The sequence below is a fragment of the Nerophis ophidion genome, linkage group LG02, assembly GCF_033978795.1.
Source record: "Nerophis ophidion isolate RoL-2023_Sa linkage group LG02, RoL_Noph_v1.0, whole genome shotgun sequence".
NCBI classification, from domain to species: domain Eukaryota; kingdom Metazoa; phylum Chordata; class Actinopteri; order Syngnathiformes; family Syngnathidae; genus Nerophis; species Nerophis ophidion.
The window spans coordinates 54,031,573-54,051,278 of NC_084612.1; the positions used below are offsets into that span (position 1 = coordinate 54,031,573).

Genomic DNA, 19,706 nt, shown 5'->3' on the forward strand with positions numbered 1-19,706 from the left:
GTCATCAAATCTCAGCAACAAGCTGTAATATCTTACTGAGATCATTTAGGACCAAAACCCTTAAAATAAGTAAAACACCAACATAAAATTTGCTTAGTGAGAAGTATCTTATCAGACAGAAAATAAGCAAATATCACCCCTATTTGAGATATCTAATCTTATTTAGATTTCGGTTTTTGCAGTGTGAAACATCTTCAACAAAAAAGAGACCTATTATATTTTGTAATGGATAATGTTTCAATAACTGATATGGGATCTTTCCTGTTAATCACTCATCAACATGAGGATGACTCACCTTCACGTAAGGAACTCTGTGTTTGTCTTCATGCACGGACAGGTTGGTTTTTGTCACTGCAGTGACGGGAAAAGGAGGTTATTGTTAGACAGCGGAACATGCACACGCACACACATATGAACACACAAACACACACACGTATGCTGTAGGTCTTTTTTTCCACTAGTGTGTCGTGGGATATTGTCCAGTGGGCCGTCGGAAATTATGCAACTTCACTTAATTGGTCCAAAAAATATTTTTTGCTAATCAATAACTATGATAATGTGCCGTTGTCTAGTGCCTGTGCTGTGTAGAGCTGGGCAGGGAAACCATGTGACACTCTAAATCAGTAGGTGGCAGCCAGTAGTTCATTGCTTTGTAGAAGTTGGAACGCATCGAGGATGGTTTGTCGTGATCCCAATATGCAGAGCAGAGCGGGAGACAGCCCATCCATCCGTACATCTTCTTCCACTCATCCGAGGTCGGGTCCCTGTGGCAGCAGCCTAAGCAGGGAAACACAGACTTTCCTCTCCCCAGCCACTTCGTCCAGCTCTTCCCGGGGGGATTCCGAGGCGTTCCCAGGCCAGCCGGGAGACATAGTCTTCCCAACGTGTCCTGGGTCTTCCCCATGGCCTCCTACCTGTTTGACGTGCCCTAAACACCTCCCTAAGGAGGCGATCGGGTGGCATCCTGACCAGATGCCTGAGCCACCTCATCTGGCTCCTCTCGATGTGGAAGAACAGCGGCTTTACTTTGAGCTCCTCTCGGATGGCAGAGCTTCTCACCCTATCTCTAAGGGAGAGCCACGCCACCCGGCGGAGGAAACTCATTTTGGCCGCTTGTACCCGTGATCTCATCCTTTCTGTCATGACCCAAAGCTCATGACCATAGGTGAGGATGAGAACATAGAACGACCGGTCAATGGAGAGCTTTGCCCTCCGGCTCAGCTCCTTCTTCACCACAACGGATCGGTACAACATCCACATTACTGATGAAGCTGCACCGATCCGTCTGTCGATCTCACAATGCACTCCTCCACTACTTGTGAACAAGACTCCTAGGTACTTGAACTCCTCCACTTGGGGCAGGGTCTCCTCCCCAACCCGGAGATGGCACTCCACCCTATACCGAGCGAGAACCATGGACTCGGACTTGGAGGAGCTGATTCTCATTTCGGTCGCTTCACACTCGGCTGCGAACCGATCCAGTGAGAGCTGAAGATCCCGGCCAGATGAAGCCATCAGGACCACATAATCTGCAAAAAGCAGAGACCTAATCCAGCGGCCAACAAACCGGAACCCCTAAACGCCTTGACTGCGGCTAGAAATTCCGTCCATAAAAGTTATGCACAGAATTGGTGACAAGGGACAGCTTTGGCGGAGTCCAACCCTCACTGGAAACATGTCCGACTTACTGCCAGCAATGTGTACCAAGCTCTGACACTGATCATACAGGGAGCGGACCGCCACAATAAGACAGTTCGGTACACCATACTCTCTGAGCACTCCCAACAGGACTTCCCGAGCGACACTGTGAAATGCCTTCTCCAAGTCAACAAAGCACATGTAGACTGGTTGGGCAAACTCCCATGCACCCTCAAGAACCCTGCCGAGAGTATAGAGCTGGTCCACAGTTCCACGACCAGGACAAAAACCACACTGTTCCTCCTGAATCCGAGGTTCGACTATCCGGCGTAACACTAAAACGAAAAATGAACAAAAGGCTAGGAAAAGGCACTGGAGCATAAGGATGGCTATGCAAAACTGAACTGGCTATAAAGTAAACAAAAACAGATTGCTGGACGACAGCAAAGACTTACAGCATGCGGAGCGCAGACAGTGTCCTACAAAGTACATCCGTACATGACATGACAATCAACAATGTCCCCACCAAGAAGGATAGCGTACGCACAACTTAAATAATCTTGATTGCCAAAACAATGCAGGTGCGGGCAATAGTACTCAAAGGAAGGCGTAAGCTGCTACAAGAGAACGCCAACAAATCAGGAAGGGTCAGCAAAATAACAATGCAAGACAGGAACTAAAGCGCTACACACAGGAAACAACAACAAACTCAAAATATGGCACGACAACCTGGTGAAATTCATGTGTTAACCATTTCTGCTGGTGGTGTGCCTCCGTATTTTTCTTATGAAAAAAATGTGCCTTGGCTCGGAAAAGGTTGAAAAACACTGGTGTAGACCATGACCACAGACCACTTAACCAACATGATAACGCCTTGCACAAATCTAATACAAACACAGACTATTGCTTTGCAAAGACCTAAGTTGGCCCTCCTGATCATTCCAAATATTAAAAATAATACTGACATTCGTTTGTGCTACGTTCGTGCTGCAAAATTGTTTTTGTCAAACTATTATAGTTAACGTTTTTATGTTATTAACATTCATTAGGAGCCCAGCATGGCGCGGTTTGGAGAGTGTCCGTGCCAGCAACCTGAGGGTTCCTGGTTCAATCCCCACCTTCTACCAACCTTGTCACGCCCATTTTGTCCTTGAGCAAGACACTTCACCCTTGCTCCTGATGGGTGGTGGTTAGGGCCTAGCATGGCCATCCCGCCATCAGTGTGTGAATGTTTGTATGAATGGAACAAATCCAGTGGTGAAATTTCTGATGGACCAGTCTGGGTTTGGAGGTTGCCAGGACAACGGTACATTTCGGACTGCAATGTGCCGAGCGTGAAATTTGGTGGAGGAGGGATTATGGTTTGGGGTTGTTTTTCAGGAATTGGGCTTGGCCCCTTAGTTCCTAACTGGTCCATCACATTGACGGATGGAAAAGTGTGATTCATTAGTCCAGAGAAGGCATCTCCACTGCTCTAGAGTCCAGTGGCGACGTGCTTTATACCACTGCATCCCACGCTTTGCATTGGACTTACAGTAGTGATGTATGGTTTAGATTCAGCTGGACGGCCATGGAAACCCATTCCATGAAGCTCTCTGCGTACTGTAGGTGGGCTGATTGGAAGGTCACATGAAGTTTGGAGCTCTGTAGCAACTGACTGTGCAGAAAGTCTTTGCACAATGTGCTTCAGCATCCGCTGACCCCTCTATGTCAGTTTACGTGGCCTACCACTTGGTGGCTGAGTTCCCAAACTCTTCACTTTTCTTATAATAAAGCAGACAGTTGACTTTGGAATATTTAGGAGTGCGGAAATTTCAAGACTGGATTTGTTGCACAGGTGGCCTCCTATGACAGTTCCACGCTGGAAATCACTGAGGGCGGCCTATTCTTTCACAATTGTTTGTAGAAACAGTCTCCATGCCTAAGTGCTTGATTTGATACACCTGTGGCCGGGCCAAGTGATTAGGACACCTGATTCTCATCATTTGGATGGGTGGCCAAATACTTTTGGCAATATAGTGTAGATTGCACTCCTGTAGGAAACACTGCCATGCAGCTCGTTCCCCCTTTTTCTTAACTTAAAGGCTTATCTGCATAGTATTTTAAGCTTTTCTCTACTACAGACCCAATCTTATGGATGCCTTATACCTCATTTGTGCATACAATTTATATACATAGACACAAGTGTGTGTGTAATACGAGTCTTCAATGTGTGCTTTCCATACTATGTGAAGCAGATAATAAATACAGTCAGGAGGATAGAATACTATCCTTATTGTTGAATGTAAAAGCGGCTACTTGCGCCTTAAGCACGCACCGTCCAGCAGGTCACGGATTTTATCCATGTAGATCTCAAAGTAGGATACCTGCAGGGGAAACAATGACATTTGTTATTTGCTGCACTGTTTGAAGGCATTATCCTGCAGTGTAACAAATGCTACGGGATTACAGCGTTTCAAACATGGTGATTTACTGATGCTCGGCTGATTACACAGCAGCCGTCCACCAGAGGATTATTACATCACAGGTCTGAGCGCCGTACCGGCACATACTGTATTATTTGTGCCACAAAGTGCAGCACAGCACCAACTGACCTTGATGTGGAACTCGAGGTTCTCCTCCATGGCAAATATGTAATGGAAGATGTCTTCGGCAATCCGGGGAATGATGCCCATCCCTTGGGGGTCGTGGAGCTTTCCCTACAGTGAGGGAAGCAACGATACGGGAGTGAAGAGAAGAGAGACTTGAAAGAGAGGGTTGTTTCCCATAGGGGCTCATAAAGTGCTCCCCCACTGAGTGCTGCTGGGAAAAAGGGATGAGTTGAAAGTGACGAGAAACCTCTTTAACTGTAAAGCAATATTCCAGCCATTGCCATGCCGGTCTTTACGGCCCCAATTACATTACGCCAGATAAGGTTCTCCAGGGTCAATCCCACCTAACCTTATCCGTGTCCACACACAACAATGCCACCGTTAAAGACCCCTCCCCCCTCCGTCCGCCGGCGCAAGGCGACCTAGTACGCATGCACACGTCATAGTCACCTCCAGTGTTGCTTTGTGTGCAAGTTCTTAAATGTAACTTATCTGAACAATATCCAGTGTTGTGGTATTTCTATTAACTGGAATCCAGTGTGCTGTGGGCCCCTATTGTAGTGAATCACACCTGAGACATCATAAATTAATCAAATCATTATTAGACAGGTAAACAATGTGATAAAGAACATTTTACATTAATCAATCTAGAGATCTAGATATCTGGTCAGGACACTCTTCACTCGTTTGCCTTCACCTTTTTGTCCATTCCTTTTTGGTGACGTTATAGTTATAGTCCGCGACATACATGGCGGACAATAACTGATACGGCCTGCTTTGCCAGTCCAAATGCCTTCACCGTTTTCCTCGATGGCCAGACAATATAAAGCACACGCTACCTTTTTTATCACATCCACCGAAGCTTGCATTCTTTTTTGTCTCTCCTTCAACAAATGGACAAAGTTTTTCAGTCAGTAGAATCAGAGCTGATCTGGACATTGGAAAGTTTTCTTGCCTTCTGAGAAGTGTTGTATCCCAAATAGCTGCAATGGCTTTCTCTTAAGGTAGTCATGTGTGATTTTGTACATGTACAAAACCCGTTTCCATTTGAGTTGGGAAATTGTGTTAGAGGTAAATAAAAACAGTATACAATGATTTGCAAATCCGTTTCAACCCATATTCAATTGAATGCACTACAAATACTAGATATTTGATGTTCAAACTCATAAACTTTTTTTTTTTTTTTGCAAATATAATTAACTTAGAATTTCATGGCTGCAATACGTGCCAAAGTAGTTGGGAAAGGGCGTGTTCACCACTGTGTTACATCACCTTTTCTTTTAACAACACTCAATAAACATTTGGGAACTGAGGAAACTAATTGTTGAAGCTTTGAAAGTGGAATTATTTCCCATTCTTGTTTTATGTAGAGCTTCAGTCGTTCAACAGTCCGGGGTCTCCGCTGTCGTATTTTACGCTTCATGATGGGCGACAGGTCTGGACTGCAGGCGGGCCAGGAAAGTCCCCTTCCTCTTTTTTTACGAAGCTACGCTGTTTTGACACGTGCAGAATGTGGCTTGGTATGTTTTACTGAAATAAGCAGGGGCGTCCATGAAAAAGACAGCGCTTGGATGGCAGCATATGATGTTCCAAAACCTGTATGTACCTTTCAGCATTAATGGTGTCTTCACAGATGTGTAAGTTACCCATGCCTTGGGCACTAATGCACCCCCATACCATCACAGATGCTGGCTTTTGAACTTTGCATCGATAACAGTCTGGATGGTTCACTTCCCCTTTGGTCCAGATGACACAATGTCGCATATTTCCAAAAGCAATTTGAAATGTGGACTTGTCAGACCACAGAACACTTTTCCACTTTGCATTAGTCCATCTTAGATGATCTCGGGCCCAGATAAGCCGGCGGCGTTTCTGGATGTTGTTGATAAATGGCTTTCGCTCTGCATAGTAGAGCTTTAACTTGCACTTACAGATATAGCAACGAACTGTATTTAGTGACAGTGGTTTTCTTAAGTGTTTTTGAGCCCATGTGGTGATATCCCTTAGAGATTGATGTCGGTTTTTGATACCGTGTCGTCAAAGGATCAAAAGTCACGGTCATTCAATGTTGGTTTCCGGCCATGTCGCTTACGTGGAGTGATTTCTCCAGATTATCTGAACCTTTTGATGATATTATGGACCGTAGATGTTGAAATCCCTAAATTTCTTGCAATTGCACTTTGAGAAACGTTGATCTTTAACGGTTTGACTATTTGCTCACGCAGTTGTGGACAAAGGGGTGTACCTCGCCCCATCCTTTCTTGTGAAAGACTGAGCATTTTTTGGGAAGCTGTTTTTATACCCAATCATGGCACCCACCTGTTCCCAATTAGCCTGCACACCTGTGGGATGTTCCAAATATGTGTTTGATGAACATTCCTCAATTTTATCAGTATTTATTGCCAGCTTTCCCAACTTCTTTGTCACCTTTTGCTGGCATCAAATTCTAAAGTTAATGATTTTTTGCAAAAAAAAAAAAGAAAATGTTTATCAGTTTGAATATGAAATATGTTGTCTTTGTAGCATATTCAACTGAATATGGGTTGAAAATGATTTGCAAATCATTGTATTCTGTTTATATTTATGTCTAACACAATTTCCCAACTCATATTGAAACGGGGTTTGTAGAAGAAGGAGAAACACGGGTATGTCTGGATGACTCGCCTTCATATTTCCAGTGGTTAGGTCTGAGTTACAAATCCGCTTTATTATGAAGCTGGCTGTGGCCTGTTCTATCTGACATCACTTCCTGTGTGGGGTGCGGCCTTTCTGATGTCACTTCCTCTCCGAACTCAGTTTGTAAACGATCAATGAGTCCATACAATGCTAAAAGCCGGAGATTCAAGAATTACACGGCTGACCTACCCGGGTAAAAAATTATCTGGGGGACCTTAAACGCTGGTTTAGTGTGAATGAAACGGGGCTCAGGCTGAATATTTTTTGTGTAAGGGGTTAAACGACTTAGTGTAGACATGGGGCGGCGTGGCACAGTGGAAGAGTGGCCGTGCGCAACCCGAGGGTCCCTGGTTCAATCCCCACCGAGTACCAACCTCGTCACGTCCGTTGTGCCCTGAGCAAGACACTTCACCCTTGCTCCTGATGGGTGCTGGTTAGCGCCTTGCATGGCAGCTCCCTCCATCAGTATGTGAATTTGTGTGTGAATGGATAAATGTGGAAGTAGTGTCAAAGCGCTTTGAGTACCTTGAAGGTAGAAAAGCGCTATACAAGTACAACCCATGGCCAACGTCGGGAAAAAACAAATGAGGTCACCAGCTACTATTGGCAGTCTCCCTGTGGTATCAAAGATCGCTGAGAGGTGTGTTGCACTTAAGAGGACTTAAAAGGATATTTGATACCATTAGTGATGACGTTCTCATTTTAAAATTGGCACGATTCAATTTATCTCCTGTATACATAGGATGAAGTCCTATTTAGATGATAGAACACAGCTGTTAATGACGTAGGTGTGCAACAGGGTTCAATTTTGTGGCCACTTTTATTTAGTCTCTACACCGCCCGGATGCAGCTGAGGCTCCAGCGACCCCTCGCGACCCCCAAAAGGGACAAGCGGTAGAAAATGGATGGATAGAGGGATCAATAACCTGCCATCTGTGTGCTCTGGATGTGAAGTACAAATGTATGCAGATGATACCGTGATCTGGGTACATATAGGAGGGACAAGCGGGAAGTCGCAAAAAAACATTCTAAAACTATGGAGTCTGTTTCTAAATGGCTTTACAACTCATGTCTTCATTTAAATGTTAAAAAGACAAAGTATGTTTTTTACTAAGAGGAAATCTGTTTTACCAGGTCCTGAGGGTTTTATTGCAGGAGAAAAGATCTGTCTTGTAACTACTAAGGGGCCAAGCTCAACTCCTAAAAAACAACCCCACACCATAATTCTTCCTCCACCCAAATTTCCCGCTCAGCACAGTGCAGTCTGAAATGTACCATTCTCCTGGCAACTTCCAAAACAAGACTGGTCCATCAGATTGCCAGATGGAAAAGTGTGACTCCACACTACAGAGAAGGCGTCCCCACTGCTTTAGAGTCCAGTGGCCGGTGGTCCGCAACCACCGGGTTGCGGACCGGTGGTTGGGGACGCGGTGCGATTGGTACCAGGCCGCAAAAGAAGTTTTTATTTATTTTAAATTGTTTTTTAATAAAAGAAAACAAAAAATATATTTGTATTTTTATTTTTTATCAAATCAACATAAAATACACAAGATACGCTTACAATTGGTGCACCAACCCAAAAAAAACCCTCCATTTTTCATGACAAAAACAGCTTCTCGCCCATGGAAACCCATTCCATGAAGCTCTCTGCATACTGTACGTGGGCTAATTGGAAGGTCACATAAAGTTTGGAGCTCTGTAGCAACTGACTGTGCAGAAAGTCTTTGCACTATGCGCTTCAGCATCTGCTGACCCCTCTCTGTCAGTTTACGTAGCCTACCAAAATGGGATTCATTTACATTCACTATTTATATTTAAAAAGCATGTTAATAAAGTAATTTGCACTGCTAAACTAAATCTTGCTCATTTTAAGTATACTTTAACAGAGAGTTTAAATACAGACGGTGCGAAATTATTTTTCTATACACACATTTGTCTCACTGTTTCAGGGCTGCAAGACAACACTGAAACCGATCTGTTCTGTCTAAATAAGCAGTCTCTGACAGTCCTGGACATTAAATATTTTATATCACCACTGTAATATATTGGACAAATATCAACTACTGAACCGGGAAAATTTCATAATGCTAATTTGGTTTTGAAAACCATATGTGGTTTGGCCCAACCACCACATTCTGATGCTGTACATGTGAGCCGGGGACAAAGTAGATCCGCCTCCTCAAACAACCTGATAGTTCCTTTCAAGAAAAGTGAGGGCAGTCCAGTTTTGGAACAATAGCCTTTCTCATATAAGCTATGTCGATACATTAAAGCAATTCAGAAATATGCTAAAAATCATGGCGACTTGAGAATCAGACTTGTGAACTTCGTCATTAATGTATTTTATTTTGCTGCTTTGTTCCTGCTGTCTGCTGCTGTCTGTGTAACCATGCCTGTGTGTAACTGTCCATGGTGCTGTTGAAGCTACTGAAACCCACTACTACCCACCATGCAGTCTGATAGTTTATATATCAATGATGAAATATTAACATTGCAACACATGCCGATACGGCCTTTTTAGTTTACTAAATTGCAATTTTAAATTTCCCGGGAGTTATTTCTTGAAAACGTCGCCTAATGATGACGTGTACGCTTGACTTCACGAGTTTTTAGGAAGCATGAGCGCTGCGCACACACACAGCTAAAAGTCGTCCTCTTACACCCCATAATTACACAGTATTCTGGACATCTGTGTTGCTGAATCCTTTGCAATTTGTTCAATTAATATTGGAGAAGTCAAAGTAGAAAGATGGAGTTGGGAAGCTTTAGCCTTTAGCCACACAAACACACGGTGATTCCTTGTTTAAAATTCAGGGAGGTGAAACTTTACTATGGACCAGAGCGGTCAAGCGAACATGGATTCCGTCCAAATGTCAACCAGCAGGTTTCGGTGAGAAAATTGTGGTAAAAAGTCGCTTCTTACCGGAGATCAGCCGAGCTTGTGCCGCCCATAAAGCTGCCGCCGACTTCTCTGAGACACTGCGCATCAACACACCCGTGGACACACACCTCCGACTATCAGGTACTGTTAAACTCACTAAAACACTAGCAACACAATAGAAAGATAAGGGATTTCCCAGAATTATCCTAGGTAAATGTGTCTAAAAACATCTGAATTCGTCCCAATGCAATCGCGTTTTTTTTTTTTTTTTCTACTCCGTCGCTATCAATATCCTCAAACACAAATCTTTCATCCTCGCTCAAATTAATGGGGAAATTGTAATTTTCTCGGTCCGAATAGCTGTTTTTGTTGGAGGCTCCCATTAAAAACAATGTGAAGATGTGAAGAGCCATCAACATATGACATCATCGTCTGCGACTTCCGGTAGAGGCAGGGCTTTTTTCTTAGCGACCAAAAGTTGCGAACATTATCGTGGATGTTCTCCACTAAATCCTTTCAGCAAAAATATGGCAATATCGCGAAATGATCAAGTATGACACATAGAATGGACCTGCTATCCCTGTTTAAATAAGAAAATCTCATTTCAGTAGGCCTTTAATGTATAGTGGCTGTGCTGCTGGATGTTGCCGTTGATGTGGGATATTAATCAGTTGTTTTACTATTCTAAGTAGTTAAAGTTAAAATGTGTAGTACCAATGATTGTCACACACACATTAGGTGCAATGAGATTATCCTCTGCATTTGACCCATCCCCTGGGAGGTGAGGGGAACAGTGAGCAGTATCGGTGGCCGCGCCCGGGAATCATTTTGGTCATTTAACCCCCAATTCCGACACATGATTTTGAGTGCCAAGCAGGGAGGTAATGGGTCCCAATTTTAGAGTCTTTGGTATGACTCGGCCGGGGTTTGAACTCACGACCTATCAATATCAGGGCGGACACTCTAACCACTATGCGTGGTAGGCACTTCATAATTGTTGTTTTAATTGTGTATTGTTTGCTCCTGACTTTTTACATCTTGCCCAGGGACTATGGCTGGAAACTAGTTTTGTAGCTAAAGCTTGCACATTTGCAGCAAAGTTGATCACAGTGTGTTGTCCCTGTTCAAATAAACTAATACAATGAAACTTCTCAGAAAAGCAAAATTAGGATTAATTAAAAAAACATGCACCTGGGGATAGGTTGATTGGCAACACTAAATTGACTCTAGTGTGTGAATGTGAGTATGAATGTTGTCTTTCAGCGATGAGGTGGCAACTTGTCCCGGGTGTACACCGCCTTCCGCCCGAATGCAGCTGAAATAGGCTCCAGCGACCCCAAAAGGGACAAGCAGTAGAAAAAGGATGGATGTATTGAAAGCCCGAACGAACAACGAGAGCAGATAAACCACTGGAACGTTATTGCACGCCCTCATCAACAACAACAACAACAACAACAATCCTTATCTACAATACGACTCCCTCTGTTACGCCTGTGTGGCATCGTGGTACCGGGTTCGATTCCCTCGAGGATGTGTCAAAATTGAACACAGCAAAGGTAAGTTTTAACAGAAGTATTCTACAACAAGGATCTAAGAAACAAAACACTGGAGCTAACAAAAGGAAACCAAAGACGCTAGTATGAGAACTAGGTGATACAAAATACAAACTAAACTGACCCGTAGGTACAAAAGAGAAAACAAAACCTTCAGCATGAGAACTGGAATTGACAATGGCTTGCGTGAAAAGCTTAGCGAGAATATACATACATGAGAGAATTGCAGGCGTAACTCGTTGCGTGAAAAGCAAATCATGAACCTAGGCTGAACAAACAAAAGAGGACGGCTTATAAAGTGACGGTGATTATCTGTAGCAGGTGTGCGGGGCCGTGAGCAGGAGGTGAACTGATGAGTAACCATGGTAATGACTAAACAGGAAGTATGAGGGTAGAACGACGGAGTGATAAAAATGCAACAATAAACCATAATATGGGAAGATCAGAGTACGGATCTTAACAGTATCCCCCCCTAAAAAGACAGATCCCAGATGTCCCAAAAACATAAACACAAACTTGAACCCCCTCCCCAAAACCAGAAAGTCCACAAACGAAGGGAGGGCGGAGGGAGGCCACGGTGGAGGGTCGCCAGGTCGCATGTCCCCGAATCCACCGAGGACAGGCAATGTGGCGGCGGCGGATGGAACACCGTTGCCGAAAGAGTTTTGGCAGCCGACCTTGAAAAGTCCACATCAGTGGCCGCCTTGCAGGATGAGGTGCACGGCGAGGCGGACGACCTCGCAAAGGCCACACCCGTGGCAGACGTGGAGGATGACGCTTCAGCACCGAAGACATGGCATCCTTGGAAGCAGCAGACGAGGGTGCGGGGAATGCAGCCAAAGCAGGCCCCAGTGCAGCTGGCGAGGATGATGCGGGTGCTGCAGTCGAAGAAGGGGTCATTGGCGGCGTGGAAACCGCAGAAGACGTCATTGGCGGCGTGGAAGCCGCAGGAGTCGTCATTGGCGGCGTGGAAGCCACAGGAGTCGTCATTTGCGGCGTGGAAGCCGCAGGAGTCGTCGTCGACGTGAATGCAGGCGTAGTCGTCGACGTGAATGCAGGCGTAGTCGTCGGTGGTGCTGGGGTGGGCTCCAGCCCCAACGCCTGTGCTGACGTGGGCTGCAGCCCCGCCGTCGACGCTGGTGTGGGTTCCAGCCCTGCCGTCGACGCTGGTGTGGGTTCCAGCCCCGTCGGCGGCGGTGCTTGGCGGCGTGGGGCTGGTACCGGTGCTTGGCGCCGTAGAGCTGGTACCGGTGCATGGCGGCGCGGAGCTGGTACCGGTGCTTGGCGGCGCGGAGCTGGTACCGGTACCTGTTGTGGTGCTGGTACCAGAGTTGGCTCCAGCTTACGAACTGGTGCTGGAGTGGGCTCCTGCCCTGGAGTTGGTGCTGGCGTGAGAACCAGCTTAGAGTCTGAAACTGGCATGAGAACCAGGCTAGAAACATTTTCTGGTGTGAAAACCAGGCGAGAGTCCTGTGCTGGTGTGAGAACCAGACTGGGAGAAGTAGCTCGTACAAAAACCAGGTGAGAGTCTGATGCTGGCTTGATAATTAGGCTAAGGACAAAACTAGATGGACTGGGACAGGGACTTGTGCCGAACACCGGAGGAGGAGGACGTGCTGGAGGTAATGACCTCGAAAGTCTGAACACCGGGGAAGGAGGTCTACAAGGCCGTTGAGACTTGGCCTGGGGAAAAACAGGTAAAGGTGGTATGCATGGTGGCTGTGGTTTAGAGGGTAGCATCTGTGCTACCTCCGTAGCACAGCTATAGACCATAGCCCCTCCCTCCAGACGGGGATCCCAGACCCGTTCCCTATGGTCAGGGACTGACCTTAAGGGAGGGTGGTGGGAGGTTTGGAGGCGGGCCGACTCCTCCCCTTTAATTTTTTCCAGAATTTCCTTTAGAAAAGGGAGGAAACACCTTGGACTTGGCCGGAAAATGAGGTTTTAAAGGAGGTGTAGGAGAAGCAGCTGATTGTGAATTACCAGAATAATAAATACAAAAATTGTCCTGATAATTTTGTATTTTATCATAAATGTTATTGTTAGAAAGTTGTTGAGAGGTAGATTTACTGTCCACAATATAAAAATCTTCAGCAAAGATATCGACGACAGGGGGCGGTGTTGCGTCACCGGTGGGCGTTCCCCACATGTCATCACTACAGTCTGAGATGGTGTCATGGCGGCGAAGGAATGATTGAAAAAAAAACAAGCAGGATTACCGGTAGTGGAAGGTGAATCCTTAATGGAATGACAGTTGCTCTGTCCATGGGGAGGAATAAGTGGTCCTGGAACATTACTGCCGCGCGGGGGACCTCTCCACTGGACCCCCCGCCTCTTCGGGGCAGCGCGAACGGCTTCGGAGGAGACTTCAGGCCCACAGCCGAGTCTTTCCTGCTCCCAAGCCATCAGCTCCAACCACAGCCCTAATGCAAAGGGTTCCTTCCTCTGGTTCGACGCGAGGGAATTCTTTTTTGCTGGGTTCATACTGTTGCGCCTGTGTGGCATCGTGGTACCGGGTTCGATTCCCTCGAGGATGCGTCAAAATTGAACACAGCAAAGGTAAGTTTTAACAGATTTATTGTACAACAAGGATCTAAGAAACAAAACACTGGAGCTTACAAAAAGAAACCAAAGACGCTAGTATGAGAACTAGGTGATACAAAATACAAACTAAACTGACCCGTAGGTACAAAAGAGAAAACAAATCATCAGTATGAAAACTGGAATAAACAAGTGGCATAGCATGAGAGCTAGCGAGAAAATACATACAGTAGAATGATGAGAGTCGTCACGGTTGCACGTAGGCAAATTAGGATCCGAGAATGAATAACGAAAAGGGGCGAGTTTAAATAAGGGAGGTGATTAGAAGAAAACAGGTGTGCGTAGATAACAAGGGGCAGGTGAACTAATGAGCTACCATGGTGACAGACTAAACAGGAAATAAAGACGTCAAACAGGGTGATACAAAAATGGAACAATAAACCACAATATGGGAAGATCGGAGTACGGATCATAACACCCTCTGCAGTGGCCTTGGCAAGGCCATGCTGTACACCACAGCCAGACCAGTGCAGCGGAAGAAAAAAATCTCGGCAAAGACACTTGGGATGTTGACTCTGTTCCGGGACACCGAGCGAAGCGACCTCCAGGCTTATAGACCTAACATGCACCCAAGGACTACACACAGATATGCACACAAACACCCTTCCTGCTTCTTTTATGATGGCTTACAGAGCAGCGATATGAGGTATAGTAGGGTTTTTTTCTGGTCTCGAACTGATTTTTTTCTGCTCCCCTTCTTCTTCTTCCTCCCTCCATGTTTACCTATTTCCTACTTTTCGTACAGAGTGCCGCCCTAGTGGCAGAACCATCGTTCTTCCTGGAAAATTAAGGCCCGGGGGCTGCATGCCGCTTTTCAATCTGGCCCTCCGGACATTCTCAAATAATGTTGTTATATCTTTAAGATGGAAACTGTAGCTGCCATTATGATGGATTGATTGATTGACACTTTTTTAGTATATTGTACAGTACAGTACATATTCTGTACAATTGACCACTAAATGGTAACACCCGAATAAGTTGTTCAATTTGTTTAAGTCGGGATCCACGTTAATCAATTCCCCTGCACATCATAGTATGATGTGCAGTGATGTTTTCTAATGACCGTAAGTCTTCAACTATACAAAGTATTTCAGCGGTTGGAATCGCGCTTTCGCATGATATACCAATTACAACTGATGTTTTATAAGCAGTTTCCGTTGAGTGGGAAGTTAATATTTTGTCTGCAATTGCAGCTATCTGTGGAGTTAGAGTCATTAGCGGTTGCTTGTCTGTGAGTGCTCAATATCTTTTTGTTGTGTGAGTCAATGGTTTGTTTGATATTCATCATGCAGTTGTAGTTAAGTTTCAAGGTGTTCCTGTATATATATATATATATATATATATATATATATATATATATATATATATATATATATATATATATATATATATATGTATATATATATATATATATATATATATATATATATATATATATATATATATATATATATATATATATATATATGTTGGGGGGAAAAATCGCAAGACTACTTCATCTCTACAGAACTGTTTCATGAGGGGTTCCCTCAATCATCAGGAGATTTTATTTATTCTATTTTTTTTCCCACACATACATATTGCGCTCTACCACGGTATCGAGCACTATTCTCTGGATAATCCAATTATATATATGGCTTTTTATATTTATACACCCACACACACAGAGATAGATAGATATACCAGCCCCAAGACCCATTTTTTTCTCTATTTGCCCCCACTGCCCAGGCCTGCTGTATACTGTATGTCTGTTCCTGGCTGGTCCATACTGAAAATATTATTTCTCTGTACTTTTTAAGCGCAATGAAAAAATAAATCCATTCCACTGGAAGAGTCAGCACGTTAACTTTGACGGCTCAAATATAAAATAAATTCAGTCCAGCAATTTTCAAGCTTCGAGGTAGTACCAAAAGTGTAATAGGGTCAGTATTCACCTTCTTTTTCTCAGCTTTTTCCTATGCTGCCATTGTGTAGAAGTGGAACAGACGATGAACGAGGGGACAGAACCACACTGCCAGGAAAGCATTTTTTCTTCACTGTCACCGTTTGGTGTAATCAGTACAGAGCTCTGCAATGTTCCAGTTTCAGAGGTAGCTTCACCAGTATTCAATTTAACATGCAATAAAGGGCTGAAGTCAATTCAGCGATTTCAAGGCTATAAAAGAGTGGCCCCTTTTCTTTCAGCTCGCACTTTACTAGTATTGTATCGCTTTCTTCAGCGTCTCTGTTCTGCATGAAAAGCATTGTCACGCAATGTTTTCTTTCCCTGTGTCTGTAGCACAGGCAAAGGGAACCTAGCATTGTTCAGCCGTAAGAGTGGCAGCATATCAAATGTTGCTGTTGGGAGAATATGTTCTAACCTTGGGACAAAGGCAACAGTACATGAGATCTCACCTCTTGTGCACTACATTATGTTCAAGGACATGATGAATGCACCCTGTGTTTTTATCTTTGCAAATGCACACACATTGTATTTACTCTAGGTTCCGGGAGAAAAGGTAGCAGGAACGAGAGTGGGTAGATGTGTTTGTGCATGTGTCCAACACACTCGCCAAATTACCTCTTGGTTTCGATCTCAACCATTGACATAAGTATTTGAGGAGGGCGACCACTTTTAGAGGAGAGCCTGGACTTCAAACAGTTCAGCCTCCTCTCCATCATTGGTGTTGCTATTGTTTGTACTTAGTGTTACCTACGACTGCAGTCCAACCCACAACGACAACCTCATAGTGAAGTTCGCGCATGACCCTACGGTGGTCGGACTCATCTCAAAGGGTGACGAGGCAGCCTACAGAGAGGAGTTCTGGAAGTTGGCAGACTGGTGCTCAGAGAACAACCTCGCTCTGAACACCAAGAAAACCTGGGAGATAGTTGTCGGCTTCAGGAAAGAGCACTGACCTAGCCCCCGTCTACATCAAGGGTGAGTGTGTGGAGAGAGGTCAAACCTTCCGGCTTCCTGGCGTCCGTATCTCTGACATATTTCCTGATCAGACAATACTACTGCAATCACTTAGAAGCCTCAGCAGCGGCTGCACTTCCTGAGTGTTCTCAAGAAGTACAACCTGGACTCCAACCTGCTGCTGACCTTCTACTGCTCATTCATTGAAAGCCTGCTGACATACTGCATCACAGCATGGTACGGCCGCTGCACCGCTGCAGACAGGGAGTCTCCAGAGAGTGGTAAAGGCATCACAGCGGAACATCGACTGCCCTCTCCCCCCCGATAGACATTTACACCTCCCGCTGCCTCAGCAGAGCTACCAACATTATCAAGGACAGCCCCCACCCTGGCTTTGACCTGTTTCACCTGCTGCCCTCAGGAAGGCGCTCAGGGTCATCAGGTCTAAAACAAACAAAAAAAGTTTTTTCCCCAAAGCCATAACCACGGTAAACGCTAATAGGGACTGATTTTAAAGATTAGCACCTCTCTGTGTGCAATTTTGACTTTCCAACCACAGTCTGAATGCTTCTGTATATATGTTCTGTATATAGTATAATATTTAAACAACACATTCAGTACATTCCTTCTCAGGACTGGACCGTGCACCTTACCACCTTTTGCACTATTTTTATTTTCTTTCCTTTCTATGTTTTCAATATTTGTAGACTGTCGCACTGATACTGGAGTTACTATTAATCTCATTGTACCTGTTTATAGTCACAATAAAAGCTTTTAATCTCATTGTACCTGTGTATAGTGATACCTGTAGTAAAAGGCATTCTATAATATTCTATTATGTATAGAGTTATACCATCCATCCATTTTCTACCGCTTATTCCCTTTTGGGGTCGCAGGGGGCGCTGGCGCCTATCTCAGCTACAATCGGGCGGAAGGAGGAGTACACCCTGGACAAGTCACCAGCTTATCGCAGTGTATTGAGTTATTGTTCATTTTCAATTCTATTAGACAGCCTTAGAACTAAAGACATTGGGAGGACTAATCCCTGGAAAAGGAATAGAATAGAATAGAATATCCATCCATTTCCTACCGCTTGTCCCTTACGGGGTTGCGGGGGGCGCTGGCGCCTATCTCAGCTACAATCGGGCGGAAGGCGGAGTACACCCTGGACAAGTCACCAGTTTATCGCAGTGTATAGAGTTATTGTTCATTTTCAATTCTATTAGACAGCCTTAGAACTAAAGACATTGGGAGGACTAATCCCTGGAAAAGGAATAGAATAGAATAGAATAAATTGAACTTTATTGTCATTATATTTGCATATAACGAGATTAAAGACTCCAATTTAAGGTGCAGTAGTGGGAACAAATATGGGGTGAAATAAATGACATAAGAGGTAAAAAGGAAAAACTAACAATTGAAATAAACAGACTACTATCCAATAAAAATAATAAGCAATCCTGTACAATATACAAAATACTATTGAAGTACAAAATACAAAATACTGTACAATATACAGAGCAAGACAGGAGTACCGAAGTAATAAATAACAATCAGTGTCGGACGTATTGCACAGTAGGGTATTAGGGCATGATATTGTATAGGGGTGAATTATTATTATTTTAAGTTAGAGTTCTACATGGTGAAAGCTTTGGGAAAGAAGCTGTCTCTGAGCCTGTTTGTTCTGGCTCTGATGCACCTGTAGCGCCTGCCTGATGGTAGCAAGTCAAACAGGTGGAAGCCAGGGTGCGTGCTGTCCTTGGTAATGTTTTTGGCTCTGTTGAGGCAACAGGAGTTGTGTAAGTCCTTCAGGGAGGGCAGGGGACAGCCGATAATTTTTTGTGCAGACTTTATGACTCTCTGAATCACCTGTTTGTCTGCTTCAGTGCAGCTTGCGTACCACACTGTTATGCAGTACGTCAGCAGGCTCTCGACAGCCGAGCGATAGGTCACCATCAGCTGCCTCTCCAGTCTGTTCTTCCTCAGCACCCTCCGGAAGTGGAGTCTCCGCTGGGCCTTCCGGATGACCGCAGTTGTATTTTGGGTCCAGGACAGGTCAGCAATGGGTCCCAATATGGCAGTTTTAACTGTATAAAATGGATTTCCCTTAATGTTGTAATTCGTTCTGTGTAAATGGCAGAATAGAAACAAAATGGTGGGGGGGAAATCGACTCAGCAATTTCTGGGCTTTGGAGGTAGTATCAGAGCGGATACCAGCTGTAGCACCTTTAGTTACACTGTTTGTAAAAGCCTTGTTTTTGTTTTTTTTGCTGCAGTGCTAGTCTGTAAGTGTGGTTTTCGTCCTGGTTGTGGAACTGTGGACCAGCTCTATACTCTATGCAGGGTCCTTGTGGGTGCATGGGAGCTTGCCCAACCAGTCTACGGGTGCTTTTTGTACTTGCAGAAGGTATTTGACCGTGTACCTCAGGACGTCCTGTGGGGAGTGCTCAGAGAGTATGGAATGTCTTACTGTGGCGGTCAACTCCCTGTATGATCAGTGTCAAGAGCTTTGTCCGCATTGCCGGCAGTAAGTCGGACCCGTTTCCAGTAAACGTTAGACTGCCAAGGCCGCCCTTTGTCATCGATTCTGTTCAGAACTTTTATGGACAGAATTTCTAAGCACAGTCAAGGTGTTGAGGGGATCTGGTTTGGTGGCTGCAGATTAGGTCTCTGCTTTTTGCAGATGATCTGGTCCTGATGGCTTCACCAGGCCAGGATCTTCAGTTCTCAAAGAATCAGTTCGCAGCCGAGTGCAAAGCTACTGGGATGAGAATCAATACCTCCAAGTGCCATCTCCGGGTTGGGGAGGAGACCTTGCCCCAAGGGGAGGAGTTCAAGTACCTCTGGGTCTTGTTCACGAGTGAGGG

At 44.8% G+C, this 19,706-nt stretch overlaps 1 protein-coding gene across 1 annotated transcript in view; it reads right to left on the reverse strand.

The window, feature by feature from the left end:
• The window catches only part of LOC133542406 (kinesin heavy chain-like), a 396,917-nt gene that overhangs the window by 268,959 nt on the left and 108,252 nt on the right, over window positions 1–19,706 (reverse strand). Inside the window, exons 4-6 of the mRNA XM_061886494.1 lie at window positions 4,233–4,337; window positions 3,956–4,004; window positions 296–351 (exon numbers count right to left, since the gene is read on the reverse strand). Of these exons, the coding sequence (XP_061742478.1) occupies window positions 296–351; window positions 3,956–4,004; window positions 4,233–4,337 (210 nt within the window). The remainder of the gene's footprint in view (window positions 1–295; window positions 352–3,955; window positions 4,005–4,232; window positions 4,338–19,706) is intronic.